This window comes from Mercenaria mercenaria, chromosome 1 (genome assembly GCF_021730395.1).
Source record: "Mercenaria mercenaria strain notata chromosome 1, MADL_Memer_1, whole genome shotgun sequence".
Lineage (NCBI taxonomy): Eukaryota > Metazoa > Mollusca > Bivalvia > Venerida > Veneridae > Mercenaria > Mercenaria mercenaria.
The window spans coordinates 120,074,512-120,098,656 of record NC_069361.1 but is presented as its reverse complement, the minus strand read 5'-3'; the positions used below and the strand labels follow the sequence as shown (position 1 = coordinate 120,098,656).

The window sequence follows — 24,145 nt, the reverse complement described above, 5'->3', positions numbered from 1 at the left end:
ATGACGAACTCAACAATGCCGCGGAATGTGACATGCGCTTATCTTGGCAATTGGTCAATAAAAAGAAAAATCGCAGAACAGGCTTAATAACTGAAATCTCTACGGAAAACGGTGTTTTCAGAGATCCAAATGAGATTTCAAATGCATTTAAAGACCATTATTCTAAGGTATTTACGCCTATCGAAAGCGACAGCTTTAATTACCCACATTATCAGAGTATCAATACGCGTATTTTAAATTTCTTAAAAGAAAATGTCAATCATTCTTGTGATAATCTTAACAAAGAAGTTGATATTCAGGAACTATCAGAACACGTGAAGTGCCTTAAACGGCGGAAAGCACCAGGTTTTGATGGCATCGTGCATGAACATCTCATAAATGGTGGTCAAAAATTGCTAGAATATCTTAAGTATTTGTTTGATTTAATACTCAGATATTCGTATGTCCCTAACCAGTGTAAATTAGGTGTTATCATCCCAGTTCTGAAAGATGGTAAGCCCAAGACAACTACAAACAGTTACCGTCCCATTACTCTGTTGCCAGTGATTTACAAATTATTGGAAAGAGTTGCTCATACGAGACTAAAAATTGGGTAGATTGCAATGGCAAACAATTCCCAAGTTTACAACAGAATGCCTACCAGGAACATCTAGGTTCTATAACTCTTTCTTTTAATCTTCAAGAAACCATAGCACATTGTATAGAACATTCTAACAAGGTATTTGCCCTGTTCCTGGACGCGAGCGCAGCCTTCGATACGGTATGGCACAATGGGCTATTAGTCAAGTTGTTAGACTTCGAAGTAAGCAAGCAGTTTGTGAGAACAATACACGCAAGCTATTCACAAATGAAAAGCTGTGTCCTTGTTAAAGGCATAACATCCGAAAGCTTCCCTGTCCTGCAAGGGGTAAGACAGGGTGGGGTCCTGTCCACTTGGCTCTACCTATTGTACATAAACGAATTACTTATCAAGCTGCAGCAAAGTAATAACGGGTGTGTGATTGGGCAACTGGCATGCGGCAATCCTACCCTTGCAGATGACCTCACATTAGTCTGCCCCAACATGACGTCACTCAACTCAAGTGCCTCAATAGTCAGATATTATGCCTCGCTCTGAAGGTACCAGTTTAACGACGCGAAATCTAAGCTTGTTGTCTTTGGGGACTTACAATCATCACAATATTCCATGACCTTTGGGTCGTCCAGTATAGATTCCTGTTGTAGCACGAAGCATGTAGGTATAGAACTTCATAAATCTTTCCGCAGCTCAAGTGCTATCAACGCACGTTGTAGAAAAGCCAAATCATCTCTTTTCTCCGTCCTGTCGATTGAATCCGTCCCTGGAGATGTCAACCCTTTAGTTCTAGCTAGCTTAGTCGAAAAGGTTGCACTGTATGGTTGCGAACTATGGCACAACACAACCCAGAGAGATATGCTATTACTTAAGCGATTCCTGCGATTAGCAGCTAAATCCATCCAAAACTGCCCACAAGGACACGTACCGATATGGTCCTTCCTCTCTTAGGATGGCGGCCCTTTGAATCACTCGTAGACAAAAGAAAACTCTGTTTCTTACAAAAGCTATGCATAATGCCAAATGAATGCTTAACCAAGCAAATATTTGACCTACGTTTAAACTATTTCATGTTGAAAGGGGCTAAAAATCAATTAGGTTTCATTCCTGATATTTGCAGAATATTAGCCAAGTACGGCTTATTTAATTATCAAAAGGAATATATCCAAATGTCCATCTTTTCATCCAAATGGGCATGGAAATCCATTGTCGCAAGCAGTGTAAACTCCTACTATGATATACATTGGGAAGACAGAATAAATTCAGACCCTGAGTTTGATAGGTTCAAATCTGTTCATCTTGCATGTACCCCGTCCAAGTTGTACGTACTAGCAAATACCAAATCACTCATACGTCACGTCCTCAATGTCGTCAGGCTCCTTACAGCGGGTGGTATACACAGCGAAGCCATCTGTCAAGTATGCAGATCGCGTGTCACTGATATCAATAGACACATGATTTCGGAATGCATTGGTTTTCATGAAATCAGAAAATCATTCCTTGTCACAGTTCTTGAAAATTTTGGGTACACAGTATTCCAGTATCTGTGCTATGATAATTCAGAACATTTTCTGCGCTGCCTGATAGACCCGGATATACTGACAGTACTAGGTTCAGAGGCTAGCAAGTCCCATGACTATATGAACTTAACATATAAGTTCATTGGTTCTGTGCAAAGCGCTTATAAGTTATCTGCTAATTTTTAATAGTTTAACTGTACTTGTAATCAATTCCCAGGCCCTTCCTTAAAGTGATCTTGATTTTTCGTTTCGGCAAGATTTCTAACAATAAGGAATGGTTGATTATATATAGCGCATACTAATTTGATGAATCACTCAAGTGATTAAATTTAACATGACGACAAAATTCTGCTTGCATTACTTGAAGTCTTAACATATATTGATATGTATTAACATATATTGATATGTGTATATGTATGTTTACGTATAAGTATACCAGTTTTGACCAATATGTAGATGAAACGCGTGATTTTAAATATGTATCATAAAACTTTTTGTACATGAAATTTATTTATAATATTATTTGAACCTGTGAATTCTATATATATTACTATAAAATCACAATTCCTTGATACCTCTTGCATTAACTTTTGACAAGGGGATTAAATATAAATGTTACCATTATCCCTATAACTATTTTATCTACTTTTTCCAGCCGGTGTTGAATAATATTAAATGTATGTTATTGTTGTGTATTGCTACCTGATATTTGTACTTCTCTCCGCTTTTTCATGTTTATACTAAAGTCTTGTATTATATGTTGCACACTTCTCTGAAACTTACAAAATGTTTGTTTCATGTACACTATTGTAAAATATGTTAAACGTTTTTCAGTTTTGAATGCCACACATTTTATATGTTATTGTTGCTCACTTTATTGTTTGTTAAAAATCTCAGCAAATAGGGAAATAAAGAGTATATATATATTCATCAGACCGTCATCTTGAATGCCGTGTGCCTCAGGGCAGTTGCCTTGGACCGTGGCTGTATATCACCTATGCTGGAACTCTTTTTGATGTCATTTCAAAATCCATATCAGTCTACGGTTTTGCTGATGATCATATAGCAAATAAATGCTTTCGTCCTACATCTGTTTCCGCAGAATCACAAGCGATCAGAGACCTTCAGTTATAATCAATGACTGGATGAATAGAAACAAACTGAAAATCAACACTTCCAAAACTGAATTTATTATGTTTAGTAGCAGACCTCAGTTGAACGTATGTTTTACACATTCTATAAACATTGCGGTTGATGATGTCAAACAAACGTATAACCACAATTAGATATCTCGGTTCACTTCTTGACGAAACCTTGAACTTTAAAGAATATGTAAATCGCAAATTCCGTACATCTATGTTGAACTCACTACCTACGGATTAAGAACATCCGAAAATACTTAACAAAAGCAGCCACTAAAAGTTTAGTTTAGTCTCTAGTTATTTCACATCTGGATTATTGCAATGTCATACTGTATAGTGTAGCTAACTGCGAGGCGCATAAGATATAGCGTATTCAAAACATGTGCTCAAAACTTGTCCTTAACAGGAGGAAATTTGACAACTCTAAACAAGCATTGTAACACTTATATTGGTTACCGTGAAAGTACGAATTGAGTTCAAGACACTTTCTTTCATGTATAGTTGTCACATTGACAGAGAACCTCTGTATTTAACAGAATTGCTTACAGAATATATTCCTAGTAGACAGTAGACAGTTTGAGATTATCTGAAAATTCTGAATGTCGTTATGTTATTCCATACAACAAGTGCAAAACATTCAATAATAGAAGTTTCTGTACCTTTGGTCCAACTTTGGAATGAACTGCCGTTAGAACTACGCAACAGTAAATCACTTATCACTTATCAAATTCAAAAAAAAAAAAAAATCTTAAGACACTGTATTTCAGAGATTTTGCTGTATTCTTTAAATTTTTTGATAACTGTTTATCATGCGAAAACAGCGGGTGATAGTTCTTAAATTTTTGTAAAAGGTTTCACATTTCAACATTTATGTTTCCAAGGTTTGTTCAATAAACGCACTTGTGGGTAAGGCTTCGTGGGTAGGGGAGTGTGTGGTATTTCTTTCTTAAATAGTATATGATGACACCATTAACCGGGGGTTTGAACCTCTCTATGCAGCTCGTCTGGGCGTACCAGATGCTTTAAGCACTGTTATTCGCAATAGGGGTAAAATGACCTCAAGGTAAGGGGTGGGCTCATGACTGTTCATTACAATAAGGCTGTCATTATTAATATTGTTATAATAACTATTATTATTATTTTGTACAACGCCATTGAATATATCATTGTATAAAATAGGCGTTTAATAAAATCATTCAGTTTCAGTTTCAGTTTGCTGTATATCTGCTGAAAAATAAATATTGTTTAAACTAAACGCGTTTAAACACCCAATTTCCTTTATACAGATTACTGACCGTTCCAAGGCGGTGCCCCTATTTTAAACTAGTTTTCTGTCTGTCTTATATTGTCTGTTGCGTATGTTTTCTTGTTTCTTGTGAAAGTTTTGTCTTCCATTTCTTCACTCCCCCTATTGCCCCGCCCCCCTTCATTTCCCTTTGCATTTGCGCTGTTTTTTGCATCACTTTCCCCCTTTACTTAGTTTTCGTGGCCCCCTTTATTTTTGCTGCCGGAATCCGAAGGCGATACAAGATTGTTTTCCTGCTTATAGGGGATCGTTTGTGTGCTTGTGAGTCTAAAGCGGTGCCCTACTGTGTTCTTGAATCTTACTTGTATGTTTATCTATGTTAGTTAGATCAGTGTGGTTGTGTGTTTAACTTTGGTACATAAAGCATACGCTATTGTGGTTTACGTTGTAGTGTAAATGTGATCGTAGCATTTCCCTCATATATTCATCCATATCCTACTTCCCCCTTCAACTTCCTTACCCATTCCACCCCACTCCCCATTTTACCCATTACCACATCCTCCCCCTCTTTCTACATTTGGCATAAATTTATATGGACTTTTTAAGCTACCCGTCTGTAATATTTTTTTCATTACAGCTTGTTTATGTTATGGGCATACTTTGAAAATGCTTGGCGTGGCTCTGAGGCTGTCTTTGGTGCTCTTTGCTTCCGAGAAATCTACCCTTACTTATCACTTTTTAAAGAAGTAAAACCTTACTAGTAAAAAAGGAAAATAAGGAAAAAATGGTCTCATTGAGGCTTGAACCCACACCCACCTGAAAATTGCATTCAAAGTAGGTTTATAGTAGGAATTGAATGCGCTTCAAAAAGGAGTACCTTATTACGGGTCTAATACCTTAAAATATTAGTATGGCCTTGACACAATCGTTCTCTTACAATAAAACGAAATCAAATCAAGATATTTAACAACATTTTAAATTGTTAGGAAAAATGTTGATTTTGAAATACCATGTTAAGATTTTGTTAAAATACATGGTGTCACTGTGAATATATAGTTGACTTGAATGCTCATGTTTTCGACATATGTAAGGAAGATTCCAGGCAATTAGATTTTATCATTTTATTTTTGCTTTTCATAAATATATACTAAGCTATGTTATGCCATATTTCATCGACTGCTCTCTTACTTGTTTCTTAGTGGTGAAACACTAAGAAATTAAATTTTATTTAAGTCTTAATAACAATAATTAGAAGTTAGTGTCAGCTTTATAAGCATTTAATATGATAAGTCAAGATTCACCTGATAACTTACACTCTATTCAATATCAAAGACACATCTTACTCTTCAGATAAACAGAAATTGCAATTATTCCTATTGTAAGGATCTAAAAGTACGATGTCAACTCCTTCTGCTACTGTAACAGTGGAGGGCGACTGTGATATGAACGCCCTACATGATATTAGGTACCAGTCAATCTACAGTCTGAATCTGGTAAACACAGGTAATAGAAAAATGGTTCCTGTTATTGTTGAGCGGTAACCGATATAATTTATCTTATTCTGCTTATTAGGCCATATGTTCTTTATCGTTTTTTATTTATATTTTCGTTTTAACTGCATTTCAGATTAAAGCCAAGATTAACCAAAATATGTCAGGTATTATCCTGTTTAAGATATTATCAATACGTAATTTTATGTCACAGTTTGTATTCAGTTAAGATTGTATGTGTAATTGCGTTTTAGTTTTGCATCTTTTTTTATCTAAACTCTTACATCTTGATTTTCAAAGATAAATTGTTTAACTTTAAAACCAATAGCTGTATATGGCTAATGGTGTTTATTTATGTGAAAACCGATTTGAAATATTATGTTGTTTTGCATTTTGTAGTTTAAAACGGTTTCTGGGTTGTGATTTTCCTAAATAACCTTAAAACCAACGTTTTCAGCATTTGCTTAAAGCTACTTGAAACATTATATATTTTCAGAAAGAGAGACACTTTAAGTTATTTCAGCATTATTTTAATTCAAAAGATATTGGGCAGTTAACCCACCGTCCGCCACGTTATTAGCAGTTCATTTGATTCGTTTCCTAAAATCCTGTCTTATAATTACCAACGCTGATCTGATTTTTACTGATATTTGGTTCTACTTTATATGCACGGCGATGTGTATTCAGCCGAAACTACGAAACTAAATGGAAAGTCGTCAGACGACGCTATTTTGTATGTAGAACAGGGATCACGGTGGCCGATTGGTTAAGGTCACTGGCTTTAAATCACTTGCCCCTCACCAATGTTTGTTCAAGCCGCACTCAAGGCGTAGCATTCTTCATGTGTGGAGGCTATTCAACCGGCATATGCCGGTGATTCTATCAAGGTACTCGCAAGTGATGAAATGATGCATGGGGAGGCACCTAGGGTCTTTCTCCAGCATCAAAGCTTGAAAATCCCCATATGACGTTATATTACCAGTGTGACGTTTAAACCAACAAAATAAATTGTACATAGAGTTAATCGGTGCGTACTTTATAATATATGTAATACTTTTTAAAACACAAAATTTCTAGACAAATTACAATATTAATTATTCAGATACTTCTCATAGTTAAAGTGGTATGTATATGTTATTTGCAATCATGCTTTGTTGTTTTTATAACATTTTGAACGTTGATGACTCTGTCAAGACTGTCCTAGTTTAAGCCATCATATGTATGAACAAGTTATTGATGGTTTAAGGTTTTCTAGACGTTTGCACAACAATTGCTTGTAAACAGGGTGTTAACATTATTGTTGGGTTTCTTGGTTTTCCAGAATACTTGTTTTATACTAGTCGATACATACAAGTGCTAGAATCTTCCATGGTGTTTAATTGGGAAGCTGTTTGAGGGCATATAAAACCTGAGCAAGATTTCATTGTAAAATGTTTCCGTTTTTCTAAGTTGCAAAATACTAAGAGTTTGAAGATTTAGAAATTGATATATTTACATTAACAGTTTTAATTTTAAAACTTTCCTTTAAGTAGAAGTTTTTTTCTATTTGGATATATTAAATTCAGTTTCAGTTCTGTGTAAGTTTTATAAATTTAAAATTTATAAGATTTAAATTTTACGTGGATAGCATTTGGACTGTTCTTGAATATTACAACTGCACCCTACAATTGCTACTTTTCAAAATAAACTGTTATAGTAGAATGACTGCATTTTTTTCTTAAGTCAGCCCAACATGTTGTGAAAAACCATCTTTATTCGGTACATATGGTGTTTAACATTTGTTACATATTTGTAAAAAAACAATTATGTCATTGCTGGATGAAGAACAGAATTAAAATTAATATTATAAAATCCTGCATAGTCTTTATATTAAAAATAACAATCTCTGCAAAAGATCAACACTTATCGTTCAAATGAGTTTATATCAATTTAAGAGTAAGAACTCAATTTTTATGCGCATTATTTAAGAATGAATGGTAAAGCATAATTGTCTTCATGAAAACGGACATGATTTGATTTTATTCGCAACGAGAAACAGCTGGTTAATGTGTATGCAAGTAAAAAAGTTGGAATTAATGTGTCTTACCTCTTGTTTTGAGTATAATGACACAAAGAATGTGCTTGGACAAATGCAATAACTGATACTATTGGTACAGGAGAATATGTTCTATGTTTTAGGAAGAGACATTAAGTAATAATATAAATGTGAAGTTGCTTTTTTACTTCATAACTAGTGATATGCTTCTGTCAGACATTAAAACATGATGTCCTTTAATTTGACTAGGGCGCGCATCAGAATAATTTTAACTGGGTATGTATCACAACTTTGTGTTCACAAATCGGAACAGTTTTCTTTTCATAGATATATTAAATGTCTTATACGGTTAGTGCAAGGCGAATTTGGAACATACATGTTATTCTTTTTCGGAAATATGCTGTTTTATGTTGAATATATATGTTGTGTATTATTGACGTTGTAGAATACAATTATTTCGTATTTGACCTTGACCAAAACATCGAATTTTGCAGTTCATGACATTCAACATTGATCATGCATGTCCATGTTTTGTTAAGCGTCTTTGTGTCAGGAAACATCGGAAATGTTTTTTATTGTGTGGAATAAGATAAACGAAAACAATTTTAGTCCAAATTAGTCCGTTTGTTATATTTTTACGAAGCCAACATAAAGTTAAATATTTCCAAACACAATCAAACTCCTATTTCCATATAATTGTTTGTCTTTAAATGCAAGATGGCGTAATGCAGCGTCATCTAGAGGGACGTCAACTATTACACTTAAAGACGCCACGTCTGTGCGTTCTAAGCGTTGACGGTAAACAGCTTAAATGCTAAGTATTTCATTTTGCATTCAGGTTTTCGTCATATCTAAACAATAAAATATGCACTTTTAGTCCATAATTTGAGTGTATATAACTATTGTCTACTTTTAATATATTAAATTTACTGATTTATCATTTTCCATCAAAGCTAGAATGACCTCCTAGAAACAAAATAATATTTATTTAACTTATGCCTAAGATTTTGTCAGCATTTTACCGTATTCATATTTAACACTCAGATAAAAATTTCAACCGTTTTTATCATTTATCAGTATGATTTTTATTTTTATTTTTATTTTTTTTTCTTAATAACGTGAATATTGTAACTGTATATAGGCGCTAAATTGTTCTCGTGTTTAATTTCATCTTGAAACAAAACCGGGTGATATGATTGAACTAAGGTATAAAATATTAAAGACCAGTGCAGTTTCCACACATTAACCCAAAAATTTAGAATCAGCATCCATCGAAACATAACAGCTAATTGTCTGTTTTAAAACGGCCTTATCAAAAAGAAAGAAAAAAAAACTTTCAAAAGCGATATGAATAAACGGGAGGGTAGAACTAAGAATGAACTTTTTTCGCGTTTTAACAGTTAACCTATTTTCCTTCTAGTTTAATCATATTTGATAGAGCCCGCCCGCTTAGCTCAGTAGGTAAGAGCGTTGGTCTACGGATCGCGGGGTCGTGAGTTCGATCCTCGGGCGGGGCGTATGTTCTCCGTGACTATTTGATAAACGACATTGTGTCTGAAATCATTAGTCCTCCACCTCTGATTCATGTGGGGAAGTTGGCAGTTACTTGCGGAGAACAGGTTTGTACTGGTACAGAATCCAGGAACACTGGTTAGGTTAACTGCCCGCCGTTACATGACTGAAATACTGTTGAAAAACGGCGTTAAACCCAAAACAAACAAACAAACATATTTGATAGTTCTTTGTTTCAAGATAAAATGAAACAAGCGTATCTGTTTAACGCAGAACAAAAAAAAAAAAGAAAAAAAACATCGGGCTGCAAGTTATTTCAAAATCGGCATATCAAGCCATTCTCACAATGTTCACTTTCATATTTTTAAATAAACATTTTAAATCATGTTTAATTGATATTTGCAATTCAATTTTTAAGATAATTTCAGTTTTGAAACTTAAATACAACTGATTCTTAGAAAATAGTCTCTTGTCTAATTCACCTAGTCCAAAAGTACCCCCACCCCTCATGTCGGACCAAATCACACACTGATTTGAGCTTTCGACTATTAATCGACCGATCTTGGGTTTGTTCTCCTGTGTAATCACCCTATCCGTTAATAATATGTGTCCATGGTAATTGAGTTGCATTTGAAAAAGGGTTAATTATTATCATTATTATTATTATTAATATTATTATTATTATTATCATTATATACCACATTTATATAGCACTCATTTTATGTAAAAATACGTTCGAAAGTGCTTTACATAAACAACATTTATATAATGATCAATACAAATTGTAATTGAACTATTATAGAAAAAAAAAATTATAATTACATTACGATGATAAGATACCTAGCATTTTAAATTTGATGTAAGCAGATCCAAACATGAAACAAAAAACAATATCGTAAAAAAAACATTAACTGGCCTATTAAAGACACAGATTAGAGCAGAAAAGAACAGAAGTTATCTTACGTTCTGAACAGACAGAATAAACCAGTATGATGCCTGCGAAATGCATCACGGCATGCAAACCGCCCCTGATGATTGGGTCAATCCCCACTTAAGCGGCCCGGAGAACATCCACGATACATCCCACAGAAAAAAAAACACTGTCTATATTATTCTGTCACACTAGATTTCTTGATTAGAATTGATTGGTAATTAATTAGGTTACTTTCCATAGAATTGTATGAAATAATGCGTCTTTAGCGCTTTTTTGAAACTTTGCAAGATCTTGCACTCTCTTATGCCAGATGGGAGGGGATTCCATAACCTCGCCACTGCTGTCTGAAAGCTCCTGTCACCGAATCGCACTGTCCGACATTTGGGCACCACTAGTTGTAATGCATTATTCTGCGATCTCAGATTTCTGGATGGAGTATATATTTCCAACATGTTCACTACATACGCTGGTGATTGACTTTCGATTGCCTTATATCTATGTGTTAGAATTTTGTATTCTACCATACTCTGCACAGGAAGCCAATGGAGATCACGCAGCACAGGGTTTATATGGTCGTATCTAGATGTTCTGGTGACGATTAAGGGCTTGTAACAAGATGCAATGAAAATAGACGAAAACGGACGTAAAACCCCTAAACAATAACTATTCCTGGCTAATTCTGAGTTTTAAGTTGGTCGAAATATGCACAGTCAAAACGATGTGAAGTTAACCTCAGGTGTTAAAAATGTATGGACATGAAATAAATAAGTTATTGCACGTATGCATTTGATAATCATTGTGTTGAGTTAACACCATATTTCACCGACCTTCCAGTTACGTCACGGCGGTCTGCTTACAAAACCTGTCTTTATACTTTCTTACCAGCAGGCGATCTCCGTAAGCATTTGAAACCTTCCCACTTCATGCAGTGCAGTTGCTAGTCGAGCTCGAACAAACATATCAAGATTTAGGGGAAATGTGTATGTAACTGTATACAAAACAGTTAAAATGGGCTTTAACCAAAAAAACAAAACGAGCAATTATTTAAAGGTCCACTATTAAAACGCGAACGAGTATTATATGAAAACCAGAGTTTGTAGCTGAGACTTCATATTTACTTCGGATCTGACCAAATAGTCGTGAATATGTTCAAGAATAACCAACAAATAAACAAAAACCTTTTACCTATTTCAAACTGAAAGTATGCTTTCCGACTGCTTACGAACCCGTCGAGCATCTTCGGCTTGTTTCGGAAGAATGCTCCGAAACGAGGCTATAATTTATAAATAGATCCAGCCATAACGTGATGTTTACAAACATAACATAGGGAATTCAACATTTTTGTAACTCAAAAAAACTTCATTAAAATCATTCTTATAATGCTTGTAATATACAGCTATACTACAAGTTTTCGGGTGGACAATTTAGGCCTTTTTCACAACTTTTTAGAAAAGTTTTAAGAATATAGATGAATAGCTATCTCACACTTTAGAAACAAAATGTGATTGAAATTTACCTGCATACACAGATTTTACGTACACATTGCTTCATTAATTCAATAAATTTTTATACATTAAACACATTGTCTTGGCCTAATATATGTCACTGTCCATTTAAAACTATAAGCTTGTATATCTCATATTTATCATGCAAATCATATATAATTACTGTCATGGAAATAAAAAAAAATACAGTTATTTTGTGGCGCGTATTTGAACGGACATTCGTTTTGAATTAATTATAAAATCACGTGATCCCGAAGAATTTCCGATCGGTTACGGAAAAACGATAAACACGAAAGTAAGACAAAATGACCACCCATGTCAGTCTAAGAAAATACAAAAAAAAAAAAAAAAAAAAAACATCATTCTTTTCTCTGCACATGTTTTGACTTGATGGGAATATTGCACGGCTATCGTAATGTTTAGATGTATATTTCAAAATGTGTAGTATTTTTAAGATTTTTTTCTTTTTTATTTGCCTTATTTGGTACCTTTAATAATTCCAGAGCCGTAAAATGAAGGATGCAAATACATCCTACAAACAGACACTATGGGAAAAAAAAGCACGGGAATAAACTTCCCATTTTCATTGCACCGGAGCGTGAAAATAAACTGGGCAATCGGGGACGTTTTTGGCAATAGAGATGCTGAAATAACTAATTACAACAGCTCTGTACAGATACACTAATAGAAATATATACTTGGGAAAAATACTTTGCTTACTTATTATTTTTCTTTCATATAAGATACGATTAGAACTCTAGGGTTAGGGTAACTGACATGACAGTATCATATCTGTATTTTGTGGAAACCTTGAGTACAATTTGTTTCAATAGCTACTTTGAAACTTCCGTGACCTCGTGACCTTGTTAAAAATATGGTCTTGATCAAGGATAAAATGATAATGCAGCGTGTGTTCTTAAATTTGTCGTAAATATGAACTGTCTATAAACATTGGATCTTTTAGATGGACTGTTTATTTATTTTTTTTTTTTTTTTTTTTTGATTTATCTTTTTAATTATCTTTTTAAGGCTGGAGTATCTGCTTCCGTAATAAAAGAGGATCTTCCCGTCTGTCCCTTTTTTTGCCGCTATATGGAGTTTTAACCGGTGGCAAATATTGAAGAAATCGCAGACCACAGCAACAGATAATCAAAATTTGTTCGCACGTACGAACAAAATTCCAAATTAAATGTACAAATTCTTGTTCATTTCTCACATTTTTTAATGAAATTTGGAATTTTGTTCGAACGTACGAACAAATATTGGCTGTTCGTACGTACAAACAATAATCCATATTCCGTATTATTTTCAGTTCTGACATTCTGTTCGAACAGCCCAGATTTGTTCGTACGTATGAACAAAATTTCAAATTGCTTAAAAATTCTTTTTAATTTCTCACAATCATTTGTTCGTACGTACGAACAGCCTGGATTTATTCGTACGTACGAACAAATGAGAGAACTGAAAAAAATATTTGAAAATGCAATTTGGAATTTTGTTCGTCCGTACGAACAAATCAAGGGACTGCGTGCAAGAAATTAATTTTCAGTTCTGACATTTTGTTCGTACGTACGAACAAATCTTTGGACTGTCTACGTTTGAAAATGGAAATTCTTTGGATGTTCTGGTCATTTTTCAAATGCATACAGTCCACTGATTTGTCTGTACCTACGAACAAAATAAAAAAAAACACTTGTAAATGCAATTTGGAATTTTGTTAGTACCTACGAACAAATCCTGGCTGTTTGTAGTACGAACAATAATCCATATTTCCATAATATTTTTCAATTCTGACATTCTGTTTGAACAGCCCAGATTTGTTCGTACGTACGAACAAAATTCCAGATTGCATTTGAAAATTCTTTTCATTTCTCACAATCATCTGTTCGTACGTACGAACAGCCTAGATTTTTTCATCAGACCTGGGGTAATTAAAAATGTAATTGTAATTAATTGCAATTAAATTACATTTCCTAAGTAATTGAATGTAATTTGTAATTGCGTCATTTATCAATTACATGTAATTGTAATTTAATTAATTACAGGGCAGTTTTAGGGTGTAATTGACAATTACATTTCAATTACTTTTCAATTACATGACACATGCTAATCTAGTTTGTTGGACAAATAGTATATATGTTTATTACCAGTGACATTTCACTTTAACATGCTAATTTGCATTTCATTGCTGTGAAAAATAACAATAGAATATTATGGTAGGTGTTAATCCCTTGGACATAGCTCCTTTGTTCTGATATAATTGTTTTATTAGAACAAACTGGTAATCTTTGATGATGTTTGTCACTATGTTTTAGGAGAAAATGATCAAATTATGATTTGTTATTTGCATCATTATTATTTAGATTTTTATCGAAGCAAAAATTGAAATGTTTAGCATTTAGTTTAATCATTTTTATCTGTGATAAAATTCGTTGTATTAAATGATACAAACAACATAACATTTGACACCACAGTTCTAACAAGATAAAAATATAATTATTATTGTAGACATTATGAGTATTCTACAGTTTTAGTGACATAGTTATTCTAGGATGGCTCATGAATTTTTTACAAATTATTTTCAATGTGGTCCTTTGGATAACATGTAGTTTCAAGGATAAAAACTTTAAATATATGTTATAAATGTAAATGATTAAATACTGAACTATACTAGTTAAATTTGAAACATATTGCAGAACCATGATCCTATAAACTTCAGAGAAATTCAGACCTCAGAGAAATACCTGACTTTACATGCATCTTCTGTAACAGAATTCTGCTTGACAATGTACTAACTATTAATTAGGGCTGACTTTTAGCTCCTTCTGCAATAATATTAAAGACTGAGTTATGTTCTCCCGCAAACACAGATTTTATTTTGAACTTAAATTCAGTTTTGAGATAACTGAAATCAGTTTACAGGTTAATTATCATGTATATGTAGTACTAATTAAAGGACTTTGCTGCAGTGTTCATGTAAGAAGCACCACCTTTGGTATTGTAATTGAATGTAATTAATTACAATTTGCAATGTAATTGTAATTTAATTAATTACATTGCTAAATTTCATGTAATGGTAATTGTGATTTAATTTGACATTTCTCAATGTAATTGTAATTTAATTAATTGCATTTTAAAGTAATTGACCCCAGGTCTGTTTTTCATACGTACGAACAGCTTGGATTTGTTCGTACGTACGAACAGCCTGGATTTCTTCATACGTACGAACAAATAAGAACTGAAAAAATATTTGAAAATGCAAGTTGGAATTTTGTTCATACGTACGAACAAATCTAGGGACTGTATGCAAGAGATTAATTTTCAGTTCTGACATTTTGTGTGTACGTAGGAACAAATCTGTGGACTGTCTACATTTGAAAATGGAAATTCTTTGGATGCCTTGGTCATTTTTCAAATGCATACAGTCCACAGATTTGTACGAACAAATCTTTGGACTGTCTACCTTTGAAAATGGAAATTCTTTGGATGTTTTGGTCATTTTTCAAATGCATACAGTCCACAAATTTGTTTGTACCTACGAACAAAATGTCAGAACTGAAAATTAATCTCTTGCATACAGTCTCTTGATTTGTTCGCACATACGAACACAATTCCAAAAAGAATTTGTAAATGCAATTTAGAATTTTGTTCGTACGTACGAACACATCCTGGCTGTTTGTACGTACGAATAATAATCCATATTTCCAAAATATTTTTCAATTCTGACATTCTGTTTGAACAGCCCAGATTTGTTCGAACGTACGAACAAAATTCCAGGTTGCATTTAAAAATTCTTTTCATTTCTCGCAATCATCTGTTCGTACGTACGAACAGCCTGGATTTGTTCGTACGTACGAACAGCCTGGATTTGTTCGTACGTACGAGCAGCCTGGATTTGTTCATACGTACGAACAAATAAGAACTGAAAAAATATTGGAATTTTGTTCATACGTACGAACAAATATAGGGACTGTATGCAAGAGATTAATTTTCAGTTCTGACATTTTGTTCGTACGTACAAACCAATCTCTGGGCTGTCTACATTTGAAAAATGTCCAAAACATCAGTCTGAGTTGTTCGTACGTACAATCAAATGTGAGAACTGAAAAATAATTTGTAAATGTAATTTGTTAACTTGTTCGTACGTACGAACAAATCCAGGGACTGTATGCAAAAGATTAATTTTCATGGGGACGCATTTGGAATATTGTTCGTACGTGCGAACAAATCTTGGGACTGTATGCACTTGAAGACCTGAACAGTTTCTGTAACAGCCACATATGTTCGTACGTACGAACAACCCAAGCTCTGTTAAAAATTATTTGAACATCTTGAAAATATTTCAAATGCAAACAGTTCCAAGTTTTGTTCGTACGTACGAACAATATTCTAAAAGCAAACAGATTCTTATTCAGTTCTCACATTTGTTCGTATGTACGAACAGTTTTCCAAATAGCATAAAGATTAGTTTTCAGTTCTCACATTTGTTCGTACATACGAACAAACCTGGGGACTGTCTGCATTTGAAAAATGTTCAGACATCCAAACAATTTCTAAAGCAGCCTAGGCTGTTCGTACGCATGAACAATTGTGAAAACTGAAAAAGAATCTGTATGCATTTGGAATATTGTTCGTACGTACGAACAAATGCCACTTAATACCATTTTGAAAATACAACAATCACTGAAAATTTCAACAAATATTTAAATCTATTTACTTAAAAAAATAAAACAAATCAAATACACAAAATAAATATAACACGAAGTCTAACAAAAATGAAATAAGAGCTGTCATTGACAAGAGCTGTTGATGTTGTACCACAGTAAAGTGGTCTCGTTGATTTCCCTACGATTAATTATAAAAAGTTACAAAATAACCTATTTACAATAAGCCCGCCCGCTTAGCTCAGCAGGTAAGAGCGTTGGTCTACGGATCGCGGGGTCGCGCGTTCGATCCTCGGGCGGGGCGTATGTTCTCCGTGACTATTTGATAAACGACATTGTGTCTGAAATCATTAGTCCTCCACCTCTGATTCATGTGGGGAAGTTGGCAGTTACTTGCGGAGAACAGGTTTGTACTGGTACAGAATCCAGGAACACTGGTTAGGTTAACTGCCCGCCGTTATATAACTGAAATACTGTTGAAAAACGGCGTTAAACCCAAAACAAACAAAAAAAAATATTTACAATAACATAAAAGGGAAGTAATTCAATTTAAATATTTATTGTAAGTAAAAATAAAGTATCTGCCAAAGAAAAACAATCGCAACGCAATGCAAGGCAATATACAAAAGAAACAAAGTCATGCGACCTTTGAATCCTAAGTATGGCCTTGACATTAAAGCGAGCCATCCGAAGTAAAGTCGTTTCAAGGTATTTCTATTTTCAGCCCCTAGAAGTGGCCAAGTGTCCCAATTTGAACAAACTTGAGAAAGGACGTTATAGTTTGATGAAAATCTATCAAAGGGTTGATGAGAAGTTGTTTATAGGTACCCAATTTTTAGCTCTAGAAGCTCCTAAAAGGGGCCAAATGCACCCCACATTTGAAAGAAAAATGGAGAGGACCATATAATAATGATGCTATATACCAAGTTTAATGAAGGTCAATCAAGCCATTTGTGACAAGAAGTATTTTAAACATATTTCTATTTTAGCTCTGGCGGCCCCAAAAAGGGGCCAAGCGCCCCTATTTGAACAAATATGTGAGAGGACCTTATTGCTGCCACAGACCATGTTTGATGAAAGATCCATTAAGCGGTTCATGGGAAGAAGTCGTTTAAAGGTACTCCTATTTTCAGCTCTAGCGGCCCGTAAAAGGGGCAAAGTGCCCCCATTTGAAAAAAAAACTTGACAGAGGACCACATAATGATGCTAAAGACTAAGTTTGATAAATATCTATCCAGCGGTTCATGTTAAGAAGTAATTTAAATGTATTTCTCTTTTGATGAAGATCCATTTGGCAGTTCATGCGAAGAAGTTGTTTAAAGGTATTTCTATTTTTACCTCTAGCATGTCTAGGCGGCCCTAAAAGGCGCCAAATACCCTCATTTGAATAAACCTGATAGAGGACATCACCAGGATGCTACAGACCAAATTTGGTGTTATTCTGACACATAGTTTCAGAGATGTTTCTGTAAAAATGTGGACGACGGACGATAGACGCATGTCCATCCACACTATACTAATAGCTCACCCTGAAAAAGCAACCAATATCCATGCTTCTCATATTTATGAAGAAACTAAAAACACAAACTAGCTCATAAATTAAAGAACAAAATAAAAAAAAATATATTTACAAACGACGAGGAGGGTGTCAGAATACTAGACACGCAAAATCAACACACTAGATGTAAAAGATTGTGGGATAGCATAATTAAGATAAATTATGTGAAATCATTAATTTTCGTGCAGGGCTAATTTTCGTGAATTTGTGGTTGATTTTAAGCACAAAACTTAATTCATATGAACAGATAACATTTCCGTTGTCAAAACATGAAATGCATTCATTAAATCCCCATAAAATAATCTTTCTGGTTAAAATTACGAAACTTCGCAGTATTCCAATATGTTTTTTAATTTTTTTCTGGTTTAACTCCATTCTTCTACAGTATTACAGTTATGTAAAGGCGGACAATAGACCAGTATTCTTGGACTCTCTACTAGTCCATCCTGTTCTCCCAACTTCACCACATTATTTGAGGACGAATGATTTCAGACACAATGTCTTATCAAATAGTCTGGGAGAACATTTGGCCCGCCTGGGAATCAAACACTCAACCCTGTGGTCCTTATATTTGCGCTTTCCCTAATGAGCTAAGAGAGGGGGTTCATATATATATATATATATGAACATTTCTTTAACTTACAAATAAATAAATTTAATTTCAAAGATAAACATTTCATCAAACAAACATTCATTATATGCAAAAATCAAACTGCAATAATGTTGTTTTCATATTTTCAAAAGTAAAGAGCATTAAATCTAAGAAACAACTGGAATGTCAAGTTGCAAAACCACAAAAAAATGAATGTCCAACTAAAACAGATTTATCAGTAAAGATCAAATGACTGTCTGGATAAAGGAAAGGAATCCAGTCTGTAATGTACCTTCATTTATAAAGCAGGGCTGCAGCAGGCTCCTGTTCTTGATGGTTTGTGGGAGAAACTGTTTGTCTTTATGTATATGTATGTCTGTGAGGCGAGATCCGCAATAACACATTCTTACCATACCGTACTTGGTTGTGCTAGAGTCAGTTTATAGAAAAGTTTTTTGCCAGTACATTTGGCACAGGTACTGTCGATTCATATTTGAGACCAGAAGTATCTGCAGCTGAATTAACATCACTGGAGCCAGCATATAAACATGAGCGGTTTTTTTCGTCTTGTTGATGTGTTTAAGCCAGCATACGTCTTTGCTTACTATTTTAACAACAACAACAGTTGCACTATTTTTGACTTTCCTAAACACAGAGACCTGAAAGAAATCACCATCCCATAAAGTTTCATTATTCTGAGTCAAGTGGTTCTTAAGTTATTGATTAGAAACAGTTGTCCATGTTAAGGCCCCTTTGATGGAGCAATAGGGGCAATCTACTCTGCATGTGTAATCATCACAGTTTCAACATTCTGGGTCAAGTGATTGTGATTTATTGATCGGAAACGGTTGAGGACCCTGTAACCTTGACCTTTGATGGAGTGGCCCTAAAACACTACGGGTCGTCTTATACATAAGGTCTACCACCTTATGAAGTTTCAAGGTTTCAGGCGAAATGGTTCTCCAATTATTGATTGGAAATGAAGTCTGACGGACAGACAGACATGGCAAAAATAGTATGTCTCCCCCACTATGAGTGAGACATAATTTTCTACATTTTTTACTGACTAAAACTATAAAAATCTGGAGGTGTTCAGCTACATTATCTACCATTTATAAGACTCTGTGGTCAATTTACTTTCCAGAATATTACCGGCAATTTTCATTAGGATTGTACCAAAAATGTGATCTCTTGAGTTTAAACAAGTATTTATGTCCTAGTGACCTACTTTCTGACCCCAGATGACCCATATTCAAACATGACCTAGATTTGATAAAGGCAATCAGTCTTACCAAATTTCATTAAGATAAATTGAAAATAAATACAGCCTCTAAAGCATACACAAAGTTTTACTTTGATTTGACCTAGTGACCTACTTTTTGACCCCAGATGACCCATTTTCAAACTTGACCTTGATTTCATGAAGGCAATCATTCTGACCGAATATTTGAAAAATACAGCCTATATTGCATACACAAGGTTTTTATTTGGTTTGACCAAGGGAATTGGATTATGACCCTAGATGACGCATATTAAACTTCGACCTACATTTCATCAAGAAAATCATTCTGACCAAAATTCTTGAAGATCAATTGAAACATACAGCCTCTATCGCATACACATGTTTTTTACTTGATTTGACCTAGTGACCTAATTTTAGACCCAAGATAACCCATACAAAATCTCGACCTAGAATTTATCAAGACAATTATTCTGACCAAAATTCATGAAGATCAATTGGTAAATACAGCTTTTATTGCATACAAAAGTTTGTTTCTTTATCTGACCTAGTGGCCTACTTTTTAATCTGAGATGACATATATTCGAACTCGAGCTAGACTTCATCAAGGCAATCATTTTGACTAAATTTCATGCAGATCAGTTGAAAATACAGTCTTTATCGCATACAGAAGGTTTTATTCGTTTGACCTAGTGACCTAGTTTTTGACCCCAGACGACCCATATTAAAACTCGACTAAAATGTCATCAAGGATATCATTTGGCTAAATTTCATAAAAATCAAATGAAACATATGGCCTCTATTGCGTACACAAGGTTTTTCTTTGATTTAACCTAATGACCTAATTTTTGACCCCAGACGACCAATATTTAAACAAAACCTAGATTTTATCAAGACAATTACTCTGACCATATTTCATGAAGATCATTTGAAAAATACAGCCTCTATCGCATACACAAGCTAAAGGTTGACAGAGGTCAGACGGACGCTGGGCATCTACAGTCACAATAACTCCCCTGAGCATTACTCAGGTGAGCTAAAAAATGGTCATATTCTAAACATTGGGGAAAATTGTGGGCGATTATATTGCCCTATATTGCTCATATGAGTTAAGTTGCTTGCTTAGACAAATTTCTTTGCTAAAGCTTCAAAAACAAGAAAGTAGGTCAGTAGGTCTTATTCATGGTCACTGAAAGTCAGTTTTAAGATTAGTGTGCAAAACTGTACATGTCGTCCAAATTTCACGACTGTATCTTGAAAAAAAAACAAGAAAGTTGGTCAGTAGGTCAAGGTCGCAGCCAGGTGACTCTTATCGCTTGCGGTCATCATGTAAATATGATAATGTCTAGGAAATATTACTAATAATACTTTTTCCCCAATAATAGATTTTGGTAAAATGTTCTGTATTACAAGATCATAATTATTATGATGTATTGAAAAATGAAATAAAAATAATAGGTCAATAATAATAATTCTTTACTCCTAAAATATATTTCAGTAAATTACAATAACCAGCAAAAATTTGATAAGCATTTTAAAACGGAAAACAATATATCTATTTGAAACATGCTTAGAGAAATCAAACGAAAATGATTTTGTAAAAAAAGAATACTTGTTCTGCAGACTCAATGGGTATTTTTGCATATTTTTATCAATCTTGAGTTTGTATTTCTGATATTTTATCGAGTTTCACATAATATAATTAAATCAAATGCTGCACATACATTTGGTTATGTCTACCCAATCTAAAACAAGAGGAAAGTTGATAGGCCACCATATTAGATGCTTAATTCAAATTACAATGAGGTGGGAGTTTGGCGGGCATTTATACAACGCAGCTCGGTACGAAATACGTAATCAATTTTTATTTCAAACAAGGGCATATATTCAGCCAAACTCTTGACAGTATTCTGTATTTGTCCACAGCATAAGGCAAAGATATTTAACAAGAGGATCAAATGGCTCAAGGTATCTAACCTGAGGAACATTTGGAATAAACTCGCTTAAAAAGTGATTGTAGAAACCTTTCTTCTGTATTTCTATAGGAAGAAATCATTTCGGCTGCCGCATCCTTTACCTTTAACATATTGATCCTAAAAGCAATAGGTGTTATCCACTCTATTTACCCAACTAAGTTTGAAGAGTGAAGGTAAAAGGCTTCTGGACAAATGCTACGGGAACTCTTTCAGTGTTTGAGCAAATGACTTAGAGATATATCAACTTATCAAACGGCGGATTTCTTAATAAGTGGATTTTTACGTGTTTCTGGAGTATTTTGATGTCATAGAACGATGTAAGTTTCCACTTTTCTCCGAAAAACCTATACTTTACGAATATGGATGCACGGTATGGGTACGGTACGGAATCAGAAACAACCAAAATGGCACGGTGTTGGGGTAAATATCGACCCATCCAGAAAAACTACCGAGAGCGCATTTAAACCTGAAAATTCTAAGTAAAAAGGGGGGATAATTCATGAAATATTGGTGCAAGAGGTATGGCCCTTTTGTCATATAATGTGAGTGATGATGTTGAATAACTATTTTAAGTTTGAATCAAATTCATTTAGTAATAACTGAGATAAGAGTGAAAATGCACTAAAACTTTAAAATGAAGTTCTAAGTAACAGGGGGCATACTTCATAATATTGGTACCAGAGTTACTGACCTTGTGTTATATGATGAGTGTGATAAAGTGGAACAACTATTGCAAGTTTGAATCAAATCCATTTAGTAATAACTGAGATAGTGAAAGTGCATCAAAACTTTAACCTGAAATTCTAAGTAAAACGGGGAGATAATTCATGAAATATTTCTGTGAAAATTATGGCCCTTGTGCCATATGATATGGATGATGAGGAGGAATCACTACTTTAAGTTTGAAACAAATCCATCAAGTAATTACAGAGAAAAAGTGAAAGTGCATCAAAACTTTAACCTAATTGCGACCGCGGAAGGACACCAACGCCGGGTCGAGTAATACAGCTCTCCATACTTCGTATAGTCGAGCTAGAAATGACAATTTTATCTTCATAAGTTTGATAATTATGATATAACAGGAAAACTATGACAAAGGCGTACGTAGGATTTATATAGGCAGATGGCCCCCGATTTTTGAAAAATAAAAAGATTGATGACAGTGTTAAAAATCGACAATTTTCATTAACAAAACTTTAAACTACCGAACTATGTCGTTTTTAATATTAACACATTCTCAGTATTGGTGTAAAGTGAGTTCAAAGTACGAACGGTACTGGCATTTTGTGTTAAAACTGCTGAATTCGGCCATTTCAGACTCAAAATTCGCTTATTAGCAACCCTTGCTCCGGTTAACAATTTATAACAGCTATTACAATTGTTAATTCCATTTAATATTTTCCTAACCAGAATCCGGAGCAAGGGTTGCTAATAAACGAATTTTGGAAAAAACGATAATATTTGTTTGGCCTTTTTCACGTATACGAGTAGCCTCCCTTGAAGCTAGGTGCTCGTTGCCAGGCAATATTATAGGTGGCGCCACTGTCAACATGTGGATGTGAAAACGAAAGTAGATTATTTATCGTGGAATAATAACAATTGTTTACCCTTCTACGTGGAATTTATATGGTAAGTATATTAAATGCCATTTTGTTGTGTTAAATAAACCAAAAGTGTATTCATTCGATTCTCTTTCAATGGAAAGCAAGCAGAATTATTGACACACAAGTGTCACAACGATACAGTTATCTGTGACACACAATAATTTGCAGTAATGAATAGAGATATTCAATTTGACATCATTAGAGCTTCGGACATACATAGTAACCGGACGATGTTTATGAAGTCCACAACAATAATGACATAATTTCATAAAAAGTTAAAATAAATGGACTGGGAAGGGATGTCTGTTAATTTATCACGCTTAAAACGGTGGTGTTTTGGTCATAACTCTCCGCCTTGATAAGACTGCAAAAGAAAAAAAATCTACTGACATGTAGTGTTTACATTTTGCTTTTTTTTCTGATTTGTTTATAACAGTAGATTCAACCTGATGAAAGGTTTGTAGACTCTACTCATTGAATTGCATGCATGATCACTATAATATTATGAATATTTCATATTTACTGAAAGTAATGAAGCAGTAATTTGACAAAT

General features: G+C 34.1%; 1 protein-coding gene across 1 annotated transcript in view; it reads left to right on the top strand.

Annotated features, from left to right (window-relative positions):
• Positions 1–7,384: 7,384 nt before the first annotated feature.
• Positions 7,385–24,145, top strand: part of LOC123524874 (galactose-3-O-sulfotransferase 2-like) — a 76,646-nt gene continuing 59,885 nt past the window's right edge. The window contains exon 1 of the mRNA XM_045303447.2: positions 7,385–8,283. Coding sequence (XP_045159382.1) covers positions 8,234–8,283 — 50 coding nt within the window. The 5' untranslated portion in view covers positions 7,385–8,233. The remainder of the gene's footprint in view (positions 8,284–24,145) is intronic.